The 20,526-nt window shown below is 41.9% G+C and overlaps 1 protein-coding gene across 1 annotated transcript in view; it reads right to left on the bottom strand.

Moving 5' to 3' along the window:
• Positions 1 to 17,641, bottom strand: part of BMP6 (bone morphogenetic protein 6) — a 122,766-nt gene extending 105,125 nt beyond the window's left edge. The window contains exon 1 of the mRNA XM_063130354.1: positions 16,993 to 17,641. Coding sequence (XP_062986424.1) covers positions 16,993 to 17,632 — 640 coding nt within the window. The 5' untranslated portion in view covers positions 17,633 to 17,641. The remainder of the gene's footprint in view (positions 1 to 16,992) is intronic.
• Between the last annotated feature and the right edge of the window lie 2,885 nt (positions 17,642 to 20,526).

The following is a 20,526-nucleotide window of genomic DNA, read 5'->3' as shown; positions in this document are numbered from 1 at the left end:
AAGTCTTCTTATATGCCCCCTTACATTGTTATTGTTTTGTCTCACTGAATTTTCAAGCCTCGATGGTCAGACAATCGCTTTCCTGGGGGAGTGGATACTTCCTTTCAGCGCCTAAAACTAGTGCACTATAAGCTCCAAAGGGCTTGAGGGAGGAAATTTTAAAAATCATAACAAATCTACGGATGACCCATTCTGATTAAAATTTGGTATGCTAAAAGCCCTCATTAAGACCTGCCACTGTGCCAATTTTGAATTCTTCATCTTTAAAACTGACGCAGATGTAAGCATTTGTTTAATTTCCATTAAAAATCATTTAAAAATCAATGTATGTCCCAATCTAATTCAAATTTAGTATGCTGAAAGCCCCCCTTATTAGCTATTACTGTGCCAATTTTGAACTCTTTATCTTTAAAACTGACACAGATGTAAGCATTTGTTTAATTTCCATTAAAATAATAATAAATCAACGGGGGTGGAAGGTGAAGCCAGGAGATCAGGAAGTGGGCAGAGCAAAGAGACCTGCCGTGAAAAGGAAGTACAATCTACAACGTTAAAACAAACAGTGTGTCCTGCTCTAATCAATGAATGAAAGCAAAAGGTTAGTAACGCGACATTACTGGAGTGCGCCCCGTTACGTTTAAAAACAAAACAAATTAAAACATTTCTGGTGGTAGGAAAAAAAGTAATAAGCACTAGTGTAGATCCACCCCTAATTATTTCTCTCTGTCTGTCTTACAGTGTGAAGTAGGCAAAAAATACACCTCATAACCAATGAAAGATTATGAGCAAAAAAATCCTACTCGTCCCCCCTAAAGGACAACTAGCAAGCCCACACTGCGTACAAGGAGGGAGGGAGGGAGGCGCACTTCAAAGAGGAGGAAGGGAGGGGCGAGAGCCAATTTATGGGCTCAGATTCCACTCCCCACTCTGGTGATGCCACAGGGAGACCGCAAATGGCGTGCCTCCCTGCCTCGTCTCCCACCCCCACCCACAATAGCTTCCCCATGCTCAGGTTGTGCCAGGCATGTAAGTAAGGCACTTCTATTTATTCTTTCCTCGTGTAGACAGCTGTGTCACTAGTCTAAATGAAGTATGACCTTGGGGTCATTTGTTGCTCAGCCACATTTCCAGGTTTAAAAGCTCCATTTTGATAGATAATAACTAGTTCTTTCAGGGTTTTTATTTCTGAGGATTTTAGGATTTGTAACAAATCTTAGCACACACATCCAGGCAGTAAACAACTTCTCAAACCCTTCATTGAGAGGCCACCAGTGAGGGAGGAAGCAGCAGCCAGGCACCTCTCCGCCGTGCCTGGGTCCAGCTCCAGCTGAGAGCCCCCTCCCTCCTGCTACCAACTGTCTCTGCAGAGGCCACCAGTGAGAGAGGAAGCAGCAGCCAGGCACCTCTCCACCGTGCCTGGGTCCAGCTCCAGCTGAGAGCCCCCTCCCTCCTGCTACCAACTGTCTCTGCAGAGGCCACCAGTGAGAGAGGAAGCAGCAGCCAGGCACCTCTCCACCGTGCCTGGGTCCAGCTCCAGCTGAGAGCCCCCTCCCTCCTGCTACCAACTGTCTCTGCAGAGGCCACCAGTAAGGGAGGAAGCAGCAGCCAGGCACCTCTCCGCCGTGCCTGGGTCCAGCTCCAGCTGAGAGCCCCCTCCCTCCTGCTACCAACTGTCTCTGCAGAGGCCACCAGTGAGAGAGGAAGCAGCAGCCAGGCACCTCTCCGCTGTGCCTGGGTCCAGCTCCAGCTGAGAGCCCCCTCCCTCCTGCTGTCAACTGTAACTGCTGAACTTTCCAACTAAGATTGTAGTGCCTGAATTTGCTTTCCTTTTCCCCCTCCTCCTCCTCCCTCCCAATCCCCTTTCCTTTTGTGTCATGTCTTTTAGATTGTAAGCCTGTGGGCAGGGACTGTCAAGAAATACTTTTGTAAGCCGCCGTGAGAGCCTTTTTTGGCTGAATGGCGGCATAAAAATCCTTAAATAAAATAAATAAAATAAATAAATAAATTCATTTAGTTCAATTCCCTGATAACTCACATATGTGGTATTAAGTATTTCTTTCCTTTGGTCTTGCAGTTCTATGATTCTTCCATTTTTTAGAATTATTCTATCATGTACACTTGATCACCCTCAAAATAATCAGATATGTTCTGGAACGTCTCATATCTAGCCATCCCTATAGAATGGTATGTTTTTTAGCTGTCTGAATGATGTTTCATGGATATAAAACTCAAAATCTTTGGCCAATAACTATCTTAATGGTGTTGTTGCCATGTCTGGAATAAACTTTGCTTGGTAAGGGACCATTTCTATATAGCTTTCTAAGGCCACAGCTAGACCTAAGGTTTATCCTGGGATCATCCAGGGTTCACCCCTGCCTGAGCACAGGATCCCCTGTGTGTCACCTAGATGAACAGGTTTGACCCCTGGATGATCCAGGGATAAACCTTAGGTCTAGCTATGGCCTAAATCTATAGATGTTCTTTGGCCTAGGCATTTCAACTAATCACTATTTTAGTGATGATTTTATTGACTAGCATAGACTTTATTGATTAGGATATATCCATATTTTATTTTTGATATGGCAAGTGTGCACTTTTTTCTTTTTCATTTTTTGGTTCAATTTCAGGTTCTTCTCTTACAAACTTGTCTAGAGTTCACTTCAGCCTCTCCTTAGGTTTTCATCTGGTCTTTCACCATATTATCTATATTACATGAGACACCAATTATCTTAAATGTCTGTTGTATCCTTGTAAAATGAATGTACAAGGAACAGAAATGTATAACACAGAGATTCTACTTAACACTGTTCAACTTTTGCAAATATTTAAAATGACTGCTGCCCCAGGTTTTAGTTCCCTGCTGGTGTATCTAGACTGCTTCCCATTGTGTAACCACGTCATGTAAAATTATATAATGGCCCCTTTTGAATGAATAGGTTCTTGGGATATGAATGGAAGAAAGCAATCCAAAGAATTATGTAATGTTCCTCATCAGAAAAGACTATAGAATTGGGGAGGGGGGAAATAGGCATGTGTATGTGCAAAGCTGAATGTAGAGTTGCACAGCTGACTGTGGGATGTGAATAACATGCAACTATTTAGCTGAGCTTGGAAAAAGTACTGGACATAGAAATTTCTAAGTCCAATATCTGAGGAATGTTGCTAACAGGTGAAGTGGACCGTCCAGGCTTCTGTTAAGGGATGTCCCTTAACATGAGAAAGAAGAATTTCCAAAAGAGAAAGGACACATGGGCTGGGTTCACACAATATGCTATCTCACCATGAGTTATTGTGTTATTTGAATGTAATGTCTTTTTCACAAGGTGGGTTATTGTTTTGTCTGAATGCAGCATGTTTTCTGCAGGGTGGCTTGTTAACCATGCAGCGTGGTTTATTTTTCTTGAACAAGCCACTTTGAAAACCCATGCCTTGTTGTTGGGTTGTTCAGAATGGTTAACAAGCCACTCTGCATGGTTAACAAGCAAATCTGCAGAAAACGCACTGTGTTCAGACAACATGATAACCCACTCTGTGAAAAAGCACTGCATTTAGATGACACGATAACCCATCCTGCAGAAAATGCACTGCTTTCAGACAACATGATAACCGACACTGAGTGGGTTAGCACGTTGTGTGAACACAGCCAGGGTCGAAGAACATGTTTTTCTATATCATGCAAAGAATATTTTTCATGCAAACAAAAATAATATTTAAGATACAGCGGAGTCAACAAAACTTTTAGGAAGACATGAACACAAAGAGAAGTAGATCAGCAAACCTCCTGCTTCTGAGTATATGAACTGGATTGGCCACCAGGTTCTAGGGCTGTGCACAGACACACACACCCAATTCGCTTCGGATCCCAATTCAGACCTTATGAATTGAGCCTGATTCAGTTTGGATTGATTCAGACCCAGTCCACCTCGCCTCAGATCCAAATCCAAATCGAGATTCGGATGTCCAAATTATTTGGATTTTTCATTTTCCCATAGACTTGCATTGGAAAAAATAAATGCCTATAACGTTTTTATTTTTCAACATAGAAACATGAAAGTTGGTGACCTTATAGATGCTCTGAAGATGCTCATGTCTGCCAAATTTCAGACACATCTGTGCAGTGGTTTTCCTGTACCCCACTGATAAAAATGTGATTTTACAGGCAAACCAGTCAAAACAAAGTGCTATAACGTCCTCGTTTTTCATGAGACAAACATGTATGTTGGATACCTTACAGATGTCCTGGAGGTGTTCATGTGTGCCAAATTTCAGACACATATGTTTAGTGGAATCTCTGTAATCCACTGCTAAAAATGTGTTTTTTCAAGGAAACAATTAATGCAGCCACTCAAAGCTAAGAGTGATTTGAGAAGGTGTTTACTCAAGCTCACACTATCCCTTCAAGTGCAAATCTCCCCTACTTTTCTTTTGTTTGTTCTGAAGCTGACACATACTGCACTGTAAGCAGCACAGATAATAATAATAATAATAATAATAATAATAATAATAATAATAATAATACATCCTCTGTGAGTTCTGTGTTGTTTAGTCTCTCAGTGTCTTCTACTTTGTGTGTGTGTCTCTGCTGTGTGTTGTGCACAAGCAGTACACAATAATAAAGCACACATTTATAAAATTCCATCAAAAAACAAGGGTTGAACTGATCTGCTTCAAACTTGGCATGGCTGAAGCCCTACTGAAGCCCTACCATGGTGCTAATTTTAATGTCTTTAACTGTAATTTCTTTTTCCCCCCCTGGAACTTGGTTACTTCTCAAGGTGCTAGACCCCAATGAGGTCTATTTTGGGGGATTTAAAAATTCCCCAAAACACAAGGGATGAACCGATATGCTTCAAACTTGGCATGCCTAAAGCCCTACTTAAGAGCTATGATGGTGTTAAGTTTAATCTCTTTATCTTTAAAAATGAAAGCATATTTTTTTAAAAATAATAATTTTAAAACCTGAAACTTAAAAAAAAATTGTAAAACTCAGAGGATGAATCAAACAAGACAGGGCTGTAGCCCTACTGAAGCTCTACCATGGTGCAAATTTTCATGTCCATCTGTCCTTGAAAAAAGATCAGAAACAATCCGAATCAATTTGGATCATGCCAATTTGCTTTGGACTGATTTGGACCTGTTTCGATTCAATTCAGATCTGTTTCAAAGCCCTCCGAATCACCCCGATTCACCTCTGATTCAGGATTCAGATCCGAAGCAATGCACAGCTCTACCAGGTTCTGTTGCTCCAACACTGATAACTATTTGAGTGAATATGACAAGTGTGGATGGATTGAAACTAACTGCATTTTGTAAACTGCCCAGAGAGCTTCGGCTATTGGGTGGTATAGAAATGCAATAAATAAATAAATAAATAAAAATTAATTAAATAAAAAAATTATCTAGATAAATGTGTTCTAAAAGTTGCATTGAGGTTTTTGAATCTTGGTCTGGATCTCACCCAGGATCCCAGCAATCTGTAACACCCAATCATAGAACACTTTGGTTCCTATTATCTTTTGGGGGCAGAAGACATTTTGTTATATTCTCTTATATGCATTATAAATCTACACAGCACTCAGTATTTGTCATTTAAAACACACACATACACTAACTGAGAGATACTCATCTCCAAACAGATAATGGATATTTACCAGAGTAGAGAGCTTTGATCAATATGACTCAATGGACTGTGCCCACAGTGTTTGGTGATGTGTGTCTTCCAGTCTCACTTTACATGTTTACTGTGGCAAACACTGGTTGAATGTTGGTAACTGGGCTGCCTTAGAAAGCATCAAGTAGCACTTATCAGACAAACTTTCTCATCAATACATCCAGAACAAGTGGAGAGCATTGTACATATATCTGTGACCAAACATTTTCACTGTGGGGTATTGCTAAAAGTAACTGGAGTACTCAAGCTGACTGACATTTATTTTCAAACATCCCTTTAAAAATAACACTTCTATTCTTGCTCAAGGAGTTAGGTAAAATAGGATCAAGCAGTAGCATCCTCCACGCACATAGAGATTTTGTGTATAATTACAAATGTAAATAATCCATGGCCCTCCAACTCATGATGCATCTCAGTGTGGCCTCTCATGGTGGTGAATAAAATGCTTGCTTTATGAGTCAATAATTATGTAAATAATTATTTAGAAATTTGCTCTGCCCTCAGAACTCACATGTCCACCTCTTGGCATTCTGTTTGGTCAAAAGTATTGTCCTTGCTCTGTGCTTCCCTTTGGAATGATCTGAATTAAAACAGGCAGTGTTTTAACCTATCCTCTATTTTCACCTGGAAAGGGATCTTTTGACTTGCATTCTTATGTTTTAAGAACATAAGAAGCGTCATGCTGGATCAGACCAAGGGTCCATCTAGTCCAGCACTCTGTTCGCACAGTGACCAACCAGCCATCGGCCAGGGATGAACAATCAGGGCATGGTGCAACAGCACCCTACCACCCATGTTCCCCAGCAACTGGTGCTTATTGCCTCAAATACTGGCAATAGCACACAACCATCAGGGCTAGTAGCCATTGATACTGATATGATACCGTTCATATTACAAATAATTGTGGCAAAAGCCCCCAGCAAATTATTGGTCTGCTTCATCGCATAGGAGAGTTTCTATGCTCATTGCTTACCACTGTGGTTTGTGAAGGCTGTGTAAACAACAAATGTTGTGTGTACAAACCATACCAAAGCACCCATTGTGAATTACTCTGCTAGAAACAAATTGCTAGGTGTTTTATTTTTGAATTGGCAGTGTTTGCAAACTGTGGTAATTAATTCTAAATTGGCTGTTATTAGTGTCACACAGCATATTGCCCAGAGGTACATGGACAACTAGATCACAAGCAGCTAGAGCTTTTAGCACAAGAACCTCCACTCTTATTAAGAATAATTTACTGCTCAAAGTTGTCAGACATAAGACCACCAATTATGATTAATAAAAACCTACAGCCCTGCTAAAAATAGGGCTCCTGGGTTTCAAAGCAAATCTAAAGTATACACCTTCTTGTTTTAAAAGCATTTCTCTAGAAACATAGTAATACTTCAATGTGAAAATAGAGCTACTGGCCTCAGTTTTTGTTCCCTTGCACTGGCTGCCAATTCATTTCTGGATCCAATTCAAGGTGTGCTGCTTACCTTTAGCTCCCTAAACTGTCTTGGGACTGCATAGTTCCTAGACATCTTCCATATATCTTGTGCCAGGAATTAAGATACTGCATTGTATCCCTTATTATTCCATGGTGAGATCTCCTTGGGAGCAGAAGCACAGCTTTCACGGTACCAGCACACCCTTCCAAGGACGTATGTTTATCTCCCCACTGCTTCCCACCATCTATCTTTCTGGACTAGTTAAAAACACCCATTTATACATTAATGTATACATTAATGCTGTGTAGGAACTGCATTGTTTTAGCTGAATGCTATTGTTGCAGACTGTTTAGTTTTATTGGATTGCTATGCTATTATTTTTTGACTATCTGTTGCAATAAGTACCCTTGGAGAAGAGCTGTAATTCAAACTGTATAAGTACGTACTTTTGTCAGGAGACTCTAGGCAGTAGCAGGGCTAGAGCCAAGTTTTTGTGGGTACCCATGCAAGACACTTGCACTGGCTAATGCACATGCCCAGCAAGAGAGCTACCACCACCTCAGCTAAAGAGTACCATTCACTTTTGCAAAAGGTAATCTATCTACTTGCCAATTTCCCAACTCCTTGTAAAGCAGCGGGGGAGGTACAGTATGGGTCATAGCAGATCGGGAACATTCCTACAGCAGGAATATACAATAGAGTGTACAGCAAGGCTCCTTCAACAATACCTCAGCACTGCTATCACCCTTGTAGTCACCCTTGTAGTCACCCTTGTGATCACCCTTGTAGCACCTTCCCTACTGGCCTCTCAATCACCAGGAGCAAAACAGGCAGAACCGGTTAGGATTTGCCCTGGATGTTGGTCACTAGGCCTTTCAGACATCCATGCATTCTGGGGCCAATCTGCACTAGAGTTTCATCCTAGTACCATAACTTGTGGCTCACTCCTGTGGCACAAATGACATTTCTTGTCCCTCAATATTCTGTTATTTCCCCAATCTACTTTTATGATGTTTTTTTCAGTGACTGCAGTTTCAGGGCATTACCAAGTCATGTATGTTCTAATCCAACAGCATTGTAACTCTTATCACTGGGGGTGGCTTTAAAGCTGTAGAACATATTTATCAACATTCCACCACTGCCACCACCACCACCTTTCTTCCCCTTGTTCTCTTCCCTGCTAGTTCCTCATGTGGGTTTTTATTCTGGAGCACTTTCTGGCGGATGGACAGAGCCTACTTGTGAGCAAGGCTAGGGCTCCATTGTTGTCATTAAGCATTAAAATAACAGAAGAACAAAGCTTCAGTATTCCTGTTAATACAAGGGAAGTAATTCCCCTTGTATTACATAGCTGTATTCTTTGATTTGTAAACTCCTCTTCAATGTGCAAAAGAGAAGTCAGTTTAAAATATGGAATTCCACTTTTATTCCTTTAAATTGATTTTTTTGTGGAAGAAGGGAAGCAAAAGAAAAACCCAGAAAGCCACCAGAGCTTACTCAATATAAAGTAAATGTTGGCATAACACACATGTTTATTCTTTTCTTATACAGTTTATAAAAAATAATTTAAACAAATCATTCTATAGCAACTGCTCATTTCCTTTGAAGTAACATGAAAGAGTTTCTCCCTCCCCAATAATTAAGTAGTTGAATATCTGTCTAGCTCTGAGAGGTGAGGAATGGTTGTGGGTAAGAGTGTTCACCATGTCTGCCATGTGGCGAGGTTGTCCATCCTATACCCTTCCTTCTATCAAGAGGAATGAGAGAAAGTTAAGGATTTACTGTGAAAGAGGTTTAGAGGGGAAATGAATTCCAGTTCTCAATATTTTGAAGCTGGAATTTTCAGCACTTTCAAATGTGTCCATGGAAAATAAGTTAAAGGCCATCAATATATGCACCCAACCGAGGGCCAGCAATACTATTTTGAGGTAGCATAATTGTGTTATAACTCCACAGTGCTCTGCAAGCTACTCATTCAGCCTTGAACCCAAGTAGTGAAGAACACTGCACACTGCTACAGCCCCAAACACGGAATAATGGGCTCAAGTTACGGGAAGCCAGATTCTGTTTGACCATCAGGAAAAACTTCCTGACTTTTAGAGTAGTACAACAATGGAACCAGTTACCTAGGGAGGTTGTGGGCTCTCCCACACTAGAGGCCTTCAAGAGGCAGCTGGACAACCACCTGTCAGGTATGCTTTGAGGTGGATTCCTGCATTGAGCAGGGGGTTGGACTCGATGGCCTTGTAGGCCCCTTCCAACTCTTCTATTCTATGATTCTATGCTCAGGTTTGAGAATGGTTGAGCACCAAGCTGTTCACTCAGCACCAAACCAGCCTGCTGCCATGTCTTTGTGTTATAGTGCTATCCTGCAATGGTTCTGGACTGTTCCAATATGCTTCAAGGCAAGGTTGGCCCAAGACATTTTGCTGCCTGAGATGGAGCAGCAAATGGTAGCCCTCACCCACTCAAGACAAAGTGCATAGGACGTAAAGCCAGGCATGTTATTTGGGCACATGAGGCAGAAAATAACACAAGCACCTTTCCTCATCTCTAGCAGTAAAATTACAATTTCAACATCCTGAAAAGCTAACAATTTGCTGCCTCTTTAAATCTGCTGCCTGACATGGCTGCCTCACCCTGCCTCATAGAAGGGCTAGCCCTGCTTCAAGGCTAGGGTTCCCGTTTTCTCTTCTAATATTAAAGAGATTCTGACACATTTAAGATTAGAAAGGAGATGAAGGGATTCCATGATCCCGATCTGTTATGCCACAGAGGCTGGTGATAATGGCAAAGTCCCTCTTCTTTTGCAACAGCAAACTCCAGGATTCTAAATCTGCAATGGGAGAAATAGCCTGTGCTTAACTGGGATAGGATAAGAGGAGAGGAAGCACAGGTGAGTGGGCCGAGGGGCAGTTGTGATCTCCATCTAAAGAATTATTTGCATCATTGTTTCAGGACACCCATTCAAACCAGCTGCACGTATTACTGACTGATCAGATGCACAAGACAAAAAATGTAGAGATATCTTCCCTCTTCTTCCTCTGTGCTGATAGCAGAGCAAACTATACATGTGGCATGCATCCCAGTCTCACCCCTACCAGCAATACATTATGTTATTTAACTAGTTGATTATTATATTTTTCCCACAGTGTACATGGTATTCCCCTCATCCATTGAATCCTATAATGACACTCTGAGATAGATTAGCCTGAGAGATAGTGGGCTTCACCACACCAGGCTGACATCCTGCATCCTGCTTCTGGTTTCTTTGTGTATGCTTTACACTGTGGACATGTGATTTGAAAACTTCCTTTCTCAGCAATGTTCTATATTTTTCATTATACAAGGCCATCTAGTGGCTGTATTATAGCATGGTGCCAACAATACGCACTGTCAATATCTCACATTACCATTTATATCAGTTTATTTCCAATCTTTTCAAAAGCAGAATAAAGCTCAAAAAGTGTGAGGGATGCTCTGGAGGTGGACAATGTCATATAAAAGACCCACAAACTTCTGCGAACAATCACACGCATGCAATACAAGCCTTGGGAAGAAATGTTCAGTGACTGGCCTAAAGTCACCCAGCAAGCTCTCTAGCCAAGTCTCTTTGGTCCTAGCTCAGCACTAAAAAATATTGTACCACGCTAACTCTCTAGATGAACAGTGGATCAGGGGTATGCCTTCATGTGTAAACTGCAGAGACTAGCAATTCCCAAATGAAGTGTCGTATGGATGTGCCTTCTGCAGTGCTTTATATCTCTCTCTGCTAAAATATAAATATTCCAATGTGTTTAAGAACCTGTGCTCTGTGTGCAGTTAAACCTTGTTTCCTAATGGGAAAGGTGCCTTTGCTTCAATAGACATTATGTCACTCTTGAGTAAACAGAGTATCTAACCTCTTTATGATGAGGCAACCATAACGCTGAAATTGACAAGATAAGTATTTTTGCATATGCACCTGTGTAGAGCATTTTGCTAAAAACATCAGCTCTCGTGGCTTTCTTTGCCTGTATATATTCTGCATCCATTTTCCATCAATAAACTGTCATCTTTTTTTTTCACCTTGATGACCAAAAGAACCTGATTGATGACTTGGACCTGGCAGGACCAGATCCCCAATTCAATATACCATGCCAACAACCCACCATCACTGGAATTGGACAACAAGATAACCATACCAAATAAGCCAAAGCGGGCTGTGGCAAACATGCCACCTCAAAAGTTGGCAAAATTATCAGCATTCTAGCATGTTTGCTTCATTTAAGCCCTGGTAACATCATAAACCCAGTAATCCTTTATAAGCACCATACAAAATTACCTTTGTCTTCTAAGTGACTGATAAGTATTTATTTTGTACCACAAACATGTAAGCATTATACAGAACCTGAAATATAAATCCATTTCCTTGAATATCATGTCACTACCTATTTAGATGTCCATTTTAATGTTCAGCCTCAAAGCTACCCTGAAAATATCAAACAGTACCACCATCAGACATAAAAGAACTATAAACTACTTTTTGTTAAAGCATGTTGTCTAGAACGACACTTCTTTCTTTACAACAGATTTCTAACAGACAGCAAATCAACCGCCATTCCAATTTATAACAACAAACAAAAATGTAAGTACCATTAAGCCCTCCCAGAGTTATGAGTATCTATGCATTTTCTTCTTTACAAGAAGCCATGCTACTTTTTAGTATAGGCCAGATAACCCCATCCTGATCAAAAACAGACTGCTTTATATACTAAGGCCCAAATTTCAATGTTATGCCATATTACTTTGTACAGTATCATTGTCTGACATTAAAAACAATGACATGAAAACAGTAGTGCACCAGGAACAGGAAAAAGAACATGAAAATTAAATGCTACAAAAACAACAGACGTGAAATATAATGGTTCTAGCTAAAACCAAGTCCCAATGAACTTGATATTACAGGGAAATCTCTAGTGCTGATTTATATTTCCTGTTACTCATCTCTTGCAATTTATCCATGTCATTTGACTACATTTCATGGATAACTTTGTTTGCTGTTATAGAAATGTTTGGATTCAGAATTCCTCTTTTATAATTAGTATTTTGGGGGGTTGTTGGATGGCGATATAATTTCAGCAATCCTCCCCCTTTTTTTAACCCTTCAAAGCATTGTACTTTCAACAGTTTTTTCCTCCTAGACTATCTGCAGACCTGCATTAGATCACTAGTGCTACAACAATAGGCTGAAAAGAAAAAGAAATCCAAATCTCTTCCAGGTGACAAAAAGCCTCTCTGTCTGGAGCCAATTCTTAATTGTCACACATGATTGGACATCTACAAGCATGGCTTAGTACACATGCACCCTTAAATATAAAAGCTGGCTAGCCCTCCTACCTACTCCCATTCTTGCTCTGTCCTGGCTGCACAAGTTGTCTCTATCCAAAATATAATATTCACATTTCTCCCATGCTGAGCATCACAATTCCCATTGCAGTTTGTATGGTGTTTCAAGTCACACAATCTTTCTTTTCGTAGTTGGTCTGTGCATTTTCAATCTGGACTCAAAATGATGAATCCAATTATGCCTGTGTGTACCATCACAAACTCTTTCAATACATCTGATAAAAGAGATGAAGTCAAGAATACCATGACACAGGAGAGAAGAGCAATGGAAAGTTAAATGAACTGCAGAAAAGTTTTGCAAGATCTGAACATTTAAACAGTCTACTGCTTTAAGGTAAATTATAGTTTATTCTCTTCCCATGCCCAAAAGTCAGGATATCAATTAATTCCACACCCACCCCATCTCACAATGTTTCAGACCACAGTTGATTGTGCTTCTAGATAGAGGATCTCTATCACTAATAATCAAAAGGAATTGTGCAGCAATTCCATCTTTTCTTTCATAAAAGATTTTCTGCTGTAAAAAAGGGAGCAAGAAAAAGCTGTGGGAAAACACAGGAGGATTACAAGTGGATGATGACAATGTCTGGACCTTCCGTAAATTTTTGTGAATGAGGAAGGGTGATTAAAAGCCTCATCTGGAAGCACCCTATATTTTTGGCCAGCTCACTGGCTATTGACAGGCTATTTTTTATAAACAAATGTGTCTAGGTGTACTAGGTTTGCATATCAAAAGCACAAATCCCATAACACTATATGCATAATATAGTAATGACATTTACTATATACATATACTATATGATAGTTGTAGCTATGAAGAAAAAAGGGGGGGAAAACATTCCTGTTTTGCAGCATAATCTTGAATATTCCAATATCAAACTGCTGAACCTTACTGTGATGCTTGTCCCCAGTGAAGTCTGCTTCCCCTTCAAAGATGAAATGGTAACCCTGGGAGTGATTTGCCTCATGCCAGGAAGGTGGTGGAGCTAAAGCTGACTAGCAACACCATAGCTAGTCTGCTTTTAGTATGTGAGTTCAGGAGAGAGCCTTAAGATACCTGATACTGCTACAGCAATCCATGGTGTTTAGCAGTTGGTAAGATCTTTTGAAGATATATTTCCTACTCAAGTTAGTGAAACTCTAATTAACAGCCTTCTTTAAACATGTCTCAACGCAGTATTCATTTTCTTTCTCATACTTCTGCTGCCAACTGAGAATGTTTTATTAATTTCTGCAAACATAATATTGGACCAGATTTGAAAGCATGAGGAATGTTTAGCAGGATATTTCAACACCATAATCATTACACGAACTATTTCCTGCATAGTTATCATAGTTCTACTACTTAGCCTAATGATCAGCATCATTCATCAAAACATCTATTTTTATTTATTTTTTACATGGCAAAATCTCATACCCATGGTCTCTCAAGTTCTCACAATTTCACTGTGGTTAAGTTAATCTTCATTATTTCCTTCTTTCACAAATGGCATAAAATACCGGTTCCTACAATACTCTTAAAATGCTATTACCTTTAAAAAAAAAAATTTGGTTTAGTTCCTTTTGCTTCTACTCTCATCTTTCTAGTACATTCCAGCTGTCAACCACTATTCCTTAGAAAGATAAAGGATAACTTACATCCAATCTACATCATTCTTAAAGATAAGAATCATTATTTTGCAACATACTTTCAGGCGGATTCTGCACTGTAACACATAACAAGAGGAATGAGAAGCATTTCTAGGAAAACCAGGTATTTCCACACCACCACCCCAAACAACTGAGTTTTCACTACTGGTTCTGAACCACTTGACAATGACCAAGAAGGACAAGCATGATCTGAAACACTGCACCCATCCAGAAGTAGAGGAACAGCCTGTTCAGTCTGCAATACCAGAACTGTCCAGACAAGCTCCCCAAGTCCTTACACCAGGAACCAAAGTGTCAAACTGCAGCGAGGGTCTTTTGACAAGATTTCAACAAAAATGCTCTTTGGTAAACCCCAACAAAGCTTTTTCTCCCCTATCCATGACTCTCACTTGATCATTAAAACTTACTGATAATACCTCTTGCAATATTGGCTTCGGCAGAAAAGCACGTTATTACTGTTTTAAGGTTTTGCTTTGTTTTCCACTTCCCTCCAATGTATGGAAGAGCTCTAAATAACTACAACCTTTTTGAGGGAGGAAATCAAGTATAAAGTTAGTGAGCTATACTCCCTCTTTCTGTTAGCTTCCATTCGAAGAAGAGAAAAACCAAGCACATTCTTAAGGCTTTGTCCATCTCCCCCTTCCTAAGTCTCAACTCAAAAGTAAACTTTGCTTCTATATCTAACAGGACAATGTTGACAGATGTATATCAAAAAGTAACTCATTTGGGAGGAGTGTGTGGGAATGAGTTGCTAGTGTGCATACATCCATGCACAAGAAAGACAAACTTTAATTATACAAACTCATCATCACTAAAGTTTTTAGTACCTTTAATATTCAACATAAATTAAGTGATTAGAAGGTGCTCTGGAACATGCTAACACATGGATTACACAGAAGAAAGGATTCCTGAAAAGTGGTCATAACTTGGTTGTACAGAATATGTGTTTTGCAGGCAGAAGGTCACAGCTTCAATTCCTGGCATTGAAAGGGTTTCATATGTCAGAGCTGGGAAGACGCCTGTCTGAAACCTCAGAGAGCCACTGTTCCTCAGGATAGACAATATTGGGCAAGATGGACCAATAATCTGATAGTATAAAACATCTTGATATGTTCAGAAACACAGCTAGTAGAAGGGGTGGGTAATCATCAACCATCCAATGGACTGCAAGAAATCAACAGAGGAATCGAATGCATGTTTACTTAGAAGTAAGTCCTGCTGTGATCCTACTCACAAGTACAAGAGACACAGGATCACAGTTTAAGTGTTTCATTACCACACATGTATTTATCACAGAAAACAAGCCTTTATTTGTTTCAAGCTTGCATTTGATTACACCCACCTTTCCCAACCTGTTGCCCTCCAGATGTGTGGGGCCAACAGCTCCCATCATTCCCAGCTAGCACAATTATTGGCCATGAAAGATGTGAATGATGGGAGTTGTAGTCCAACACATTTGGAGGACACTAGATTAGGAAAGAGTGGTTTACATGGTCAAAACATACATGCTAGATATGTTTGAAGGAAACAGCTCCTGGACAGAACTCTTAAATCAGTTATCTTAAACTGGCCAAAGAAGCATGTAAACAGTACCATGGTCAGTACCACAGGTGCATGGAACTGAAAACCAGCAACTTATAAAAAGCACGGACAGCGATTTGAGGTAACTTACAAGCAAGGGAAGTGTGGCTGAAAAATGGATACAGACCACATAATGATACTCAGAGTCCATATGAGGACAACCCTGAATTAGCAATGTTGCTTTTCCAAGGATTATAGAAACAAGTGAAATCAAAAAGCTGTGACTTCCTATGAAGCTGTGATATACCAAGCTAGACCATTGGTTCGCCTTGCCCAGTTTTTACTCAAAGTAGCAACACCTCCTTAAGGTCTCTGGTAGAAGTCTCTCTTGGATTACTTTCACTGGGTGATACCAGGGATCTTGTGCATGTGATGTAAGAAGACTCATGCTGAATCAGACCAAAGGCCTATCTAGTCAAGCTTTCTATTTCACAGTAGCCCAAAGCACCCTCCTGCTCATGTTTTCTAGCAATTGCTATGGAGAGGCATACCTCCTCTGATGCTGGAGGTAATATATAGCCACCATGACTAGTAGCCATTGATTGCCTTATCCTCTATTAATTTGTCTAATCCCCTTTTAAAGCCACCCCAAGTTAGTGGCCATCAACAAGAAGTTCCCAATGTATCTAATCACAGAAGTTCAACGTATACAAAATATTGAATATGTCCCATGCAGTTATAAGCTTCTCAAATAAGCTCTGATTTGAGAGCAGCCTGTTATATAATACAGATGGTGGTGAAAGAGGAGCCAAAGCCCCCTTCTACTTCGGAGAACAGTGGACCATTGATAACTACTACTAAAGTAACTGTTTAGTCTGCACACACCAATGTACTTTTGGGGCCCTTCCCCCATCCCAAGAGATGGACTTTTCATGATATTTGAAATAAGAGGCATATCTTAAAACAGAGGAGCTGGTGGGAATCCAATAGGATTGCATCTCACAGCTTGCATGCTCCTTATGTGCTTCCCCTTGGCTTGGCACCTGCCAGCTTCATAAAATGTTACGGAAATGATGCAAAAGGTGTGATTTCAGCCCTGATCCCTGTTGCAAACTAGAGCTCATTAACAGGTGAGACCGGGATGTGAGTGGCACAAATAGGAGAGGGGGGGAAGCAGGACTTCCAAAGGAGCAGGAGAACCTACAGCTTCTATTTGCAGAACATATTTCTAGCCTGCGCGCGTGTACACGTACACACCCACACGTGACATATCAACAGGTGCTCCTCAAAGCTCCCCAAAGGCTCCACCCCTTTCCCCATCGTCGCACTCACCCAGGTTGACGAAGCTCATGACCATGTCAGCGTCATTGAGGAAGGCGCTGTCCTGTGAGCTGGCCAGAACAGGAGCGCCGCCGTTGCTGCCGGAGGGTCCCGGAGGGTGGCTGAGGAGCGTTTTGCGCTGCAGGGGTTGCGCGGTCGGGGGGTCCCGGCTGCTCCTGCGATGCTCTGCCTCTTCTTCTTCCGCCTCCGCCGCCTCCTCGCTGGATAGGGCATTGTACAGATCCAGCATGAAGAGAGGAGCGGAGTTAAGCCTGCCCGGCGGGGTCGCCAACTGTGGCCGCTGCTGCTGCTGCTGCTGCTGGGGAAGGACAGCTTCTTGCTCTCCGGGCTGCGGCTGCAACCCGTGCACGGGTCGGGGCCGGTGAGGCAAACCCAGCACGGACAATATTTCCTTCTGCATCTCCCGTTTCTCGTGAGACTTGAGGCGCCGGTAGAGGAAGCCCGAGGAGGTGGAGATTGGCGCCTGAGGCTGCTGTTTGCTGCTCGCGCCGTCGCCCGCAGCGTTCCTGCCGCCCGGGAGCAGCGCCCCCGCGGCGGGCAGGACAGGCAGCACCGGCGGCGGGGAACAGCAGCAGCTACTGCTGCTGCACACCAGCGCCCACCACCAAAGCCAGCGCAGCCTCAAAGGCATTGCTTTCCCCGCCTCTCCTACCTGCGGGTCGCTTCAACTTATGGCTAAGGCTTGCCTTGGAAGAGCGCTCGCTCGCTCGCTCTGTCTCGCTCGCTCTGTCTCCTCTTTCCCACCCCTCTTCCCTCGGGGTGGGGGCGTTAATTCATTGGAGAGGAAGGTGGGGGTTTGGAGCCTCCCTCATAGTAACTAACCCCATATCCCCCCCTTTCAGCCCTACCGTAAGGGGGCGCTGGAAAGGGGTCTCTCTACAGCCTCCCCACTCCCCGCCGGGACGACAGAAGACAGTCCTGCTCAGGTGCAAATTCCCCTCAAGACCCTTTCCCTTCTCTCACGCCCCAGACAGCCCGCGCTCTGGTTGCGGAGGAGTCCCGCCTGCCAAGTGGTCTAATTCTGCTCGGCGTCTTTCTTTCCCCTCAGACGGGATAGCCGGCAGTTTGTTTGCGCCTCTTCCTTTCCTCTCCAACCCGCCCCCAACCTCCTTCGCGCGAAGAGCAAGTGAGGACTAGCTGCCCGCCTCGTTTCTCCCACAATAGTGGAGTTAGTGCGGGCAGGGAAGAAAGAAGGAAGCTCTTGACAAGAAGTGGGGTGGGAAAGAGCAGGGGGGGGGGAGAGGGGGGAATCAGACCCAAAACCTCAAAAATAATAGTAATAATTTTTAAAACACGCACACACTCCTCCCTTTCTTTCTTCCTCCCTCCTTCCCTCTCTGGGAGGTAAAAGTCCTTGCCAAAACAGCAATTTCCCTTTGCGCGAAAGATGCCGCTTTCAAGACAATCCCAATTGCGCGCGCTCTCCTCTCGTCAGCACGGGCAGTCTTGAGTCACTCATGTGAGCGGCGGCGGCGGCTGTGGCTCGCAGGTACCACGATCCAGCTGGCAGTAGCGCCCGCCTCCCTTTCTTTTGATGGGCAGCGGAGGCAACTATTAAAGAGGCTCCCGGTCCCTGTCTGTCATTGCTGAAGGCGCTCCTCCCCAGGAGGGGGCGTTGCCTCCAGCGCTCTGATGGGTTCAACTTCTGCTCCTTCCCAGAATAAAGATAGGCGGATAAGGACTAAAACAGACCAGAAATGATCTGTGGCCGGAATGGAAATATATGTGAAGAGGACGAGGGAGGAATGTGTGTTTGGGCTTTCTCTTGTCCTGGCTAGAACTAATGTTCGGGTGTTGGGAAGAGAGAGGGAAATTCGGGGTGGTTTTTTTTTTTTTTATACATTGGGGTGGGGTGGGGGGAAGAGAACCTTCCATGGTGAAATCTTGGCTTTCAAGCAATAAAACAATCACTATGACTGGTTATATTTGATTTGTTTCCTATTGTTTTTTTGCAGCTTTTTAAAAAAGTGCCATTTTTGTTTGGTGAGACCGAGAGAAAAGTGAGCCAGGGAACCAAGGAGGCAAAATGAGATAAGGTGAAGGCAGAATACTTCACTCAAAATGAGGTCTGGGTAGGATTCTATCTCAATAAAATAACATAAAATAAAATAAAACAAACTCTAGGCAGCCTTTAAGGGTAGAACTCTCTCAGGGTACCGTACAAGATAATCACACGAAGTGGATGCAATTTTTAAAAATCTCTAAAACATGTTTCAATAAAATCTCTAAATAACCAAGATTGCCAATTAAAATCAATAGACACACAGATGCCTCTGATTCTTCTACTAGGAAATGGAAATGCTTATACAAACTCACCCAGGGAGTACTTGGATCAATAGTATATGCTGCCTTTACCAGCTTGGCCTTTCTAGACTTTCAGAACCAGGAGGGCAACGACATTCCAGGCAATCATCATAAATCATTGCATTCCTTTTTTCAGTTCTCTTCCTGCTATTCCTGTATATCATAAGCATAAGATGAGAAGATTTTTCAAAAAAAGGGGATCAAGTACAAATATTAGGGCTATTATAAGTAGAATTGATTTTTTTTTTAAAAAAAAAAGTTCTTAAATAAAACTCTACCCTCTCCTAAAACGCATCCTAATATAAGCTAGCTAGCAGCTATAAGAAGGCCAGGTTTTTCCAGTGTGTGTGTATGTGAATGCAGAAAGAGTTTTTGCTTGAACAGTGATTTCACAAAACCCAATCACACTGTAGAATAGACTGAGTGTTGAGAATACTTTACTTTTATCTACCATTCTTAATATCCCCTGATGAAAAGTGCCTTAGCGTAACACTTCTCAGGATCTGATATATTGCATTTAAAGAAACTTGATACTTGCCACTTGAAAAGGCTCTCATAATTTTTGAGAGTGTGTTTGTCCTTCCACATTACCTCACACTTTGTATTGAAGTTCTCTCTAAAGCTGCTCCAGAGTGAAAGATTTAGAGATGGTAACATTTCTGAATCAACTTTTACAGCAGGGAGGTTATTAATAAAAAGTTATTGAGTTATTGAGAAGAGGTGGAACCAGCTGCCACAGGCAAGGCTCCTGTACCTTTAAGGCAGGGATTTTGAACCTCTTTCAGCCAAACTGAATTCTGTGGGCAGGGCCAGAGATCACAGGGCAGGGATAAAATGCCAGTGTATTTGAGCTTAAAGCTCTTACTGCCAGTAACTAAGCCATAGAAGGGAGCGGAAACATGCAAAAGCCAGGAAACCACCAAATCAGCAGTCAACAGTAAGGGACCAGGGAAGAAGGCATGGCCAAACTTGGAGGGCTGGATTGACAGGCCAGATTTGGCCCATGGGCCTGAGGTTTAACACCCCTGCTTTATTATTATTATTATTATTATTATTATTATTATTATTATTATTATTATTATTATTCATTTGTATACCACCCTATAGATGAGGTTCTCTGTGCAGTTTACATAGGATAAAAACACTTAAAAACAATATACAAAAATTTAACATCACAAAAACATAAAACTTAAATCCACAAAAACATACAAAAACAAACCC

The sequence above is a fragment of the Elgaria multicarinata genome, chromosome 7, assembly GCF_023053635.1.
Source record: "Elgaria multicarinata webbii isolate HBS135686 ecotype San Diego chromosome 7, rElgMul1.1.pri, whole genome shotgun sequence".
Classification (NCBI taxonomy): Eukaryota; Metazoa; Chordata; class Lepidosauria; order Squamata; family Anguidae; genus Elgaria; species Elgaria multicarinata.
This window is presented reverse-complemented; position numbering and strand designations above follow the sequence as displayed.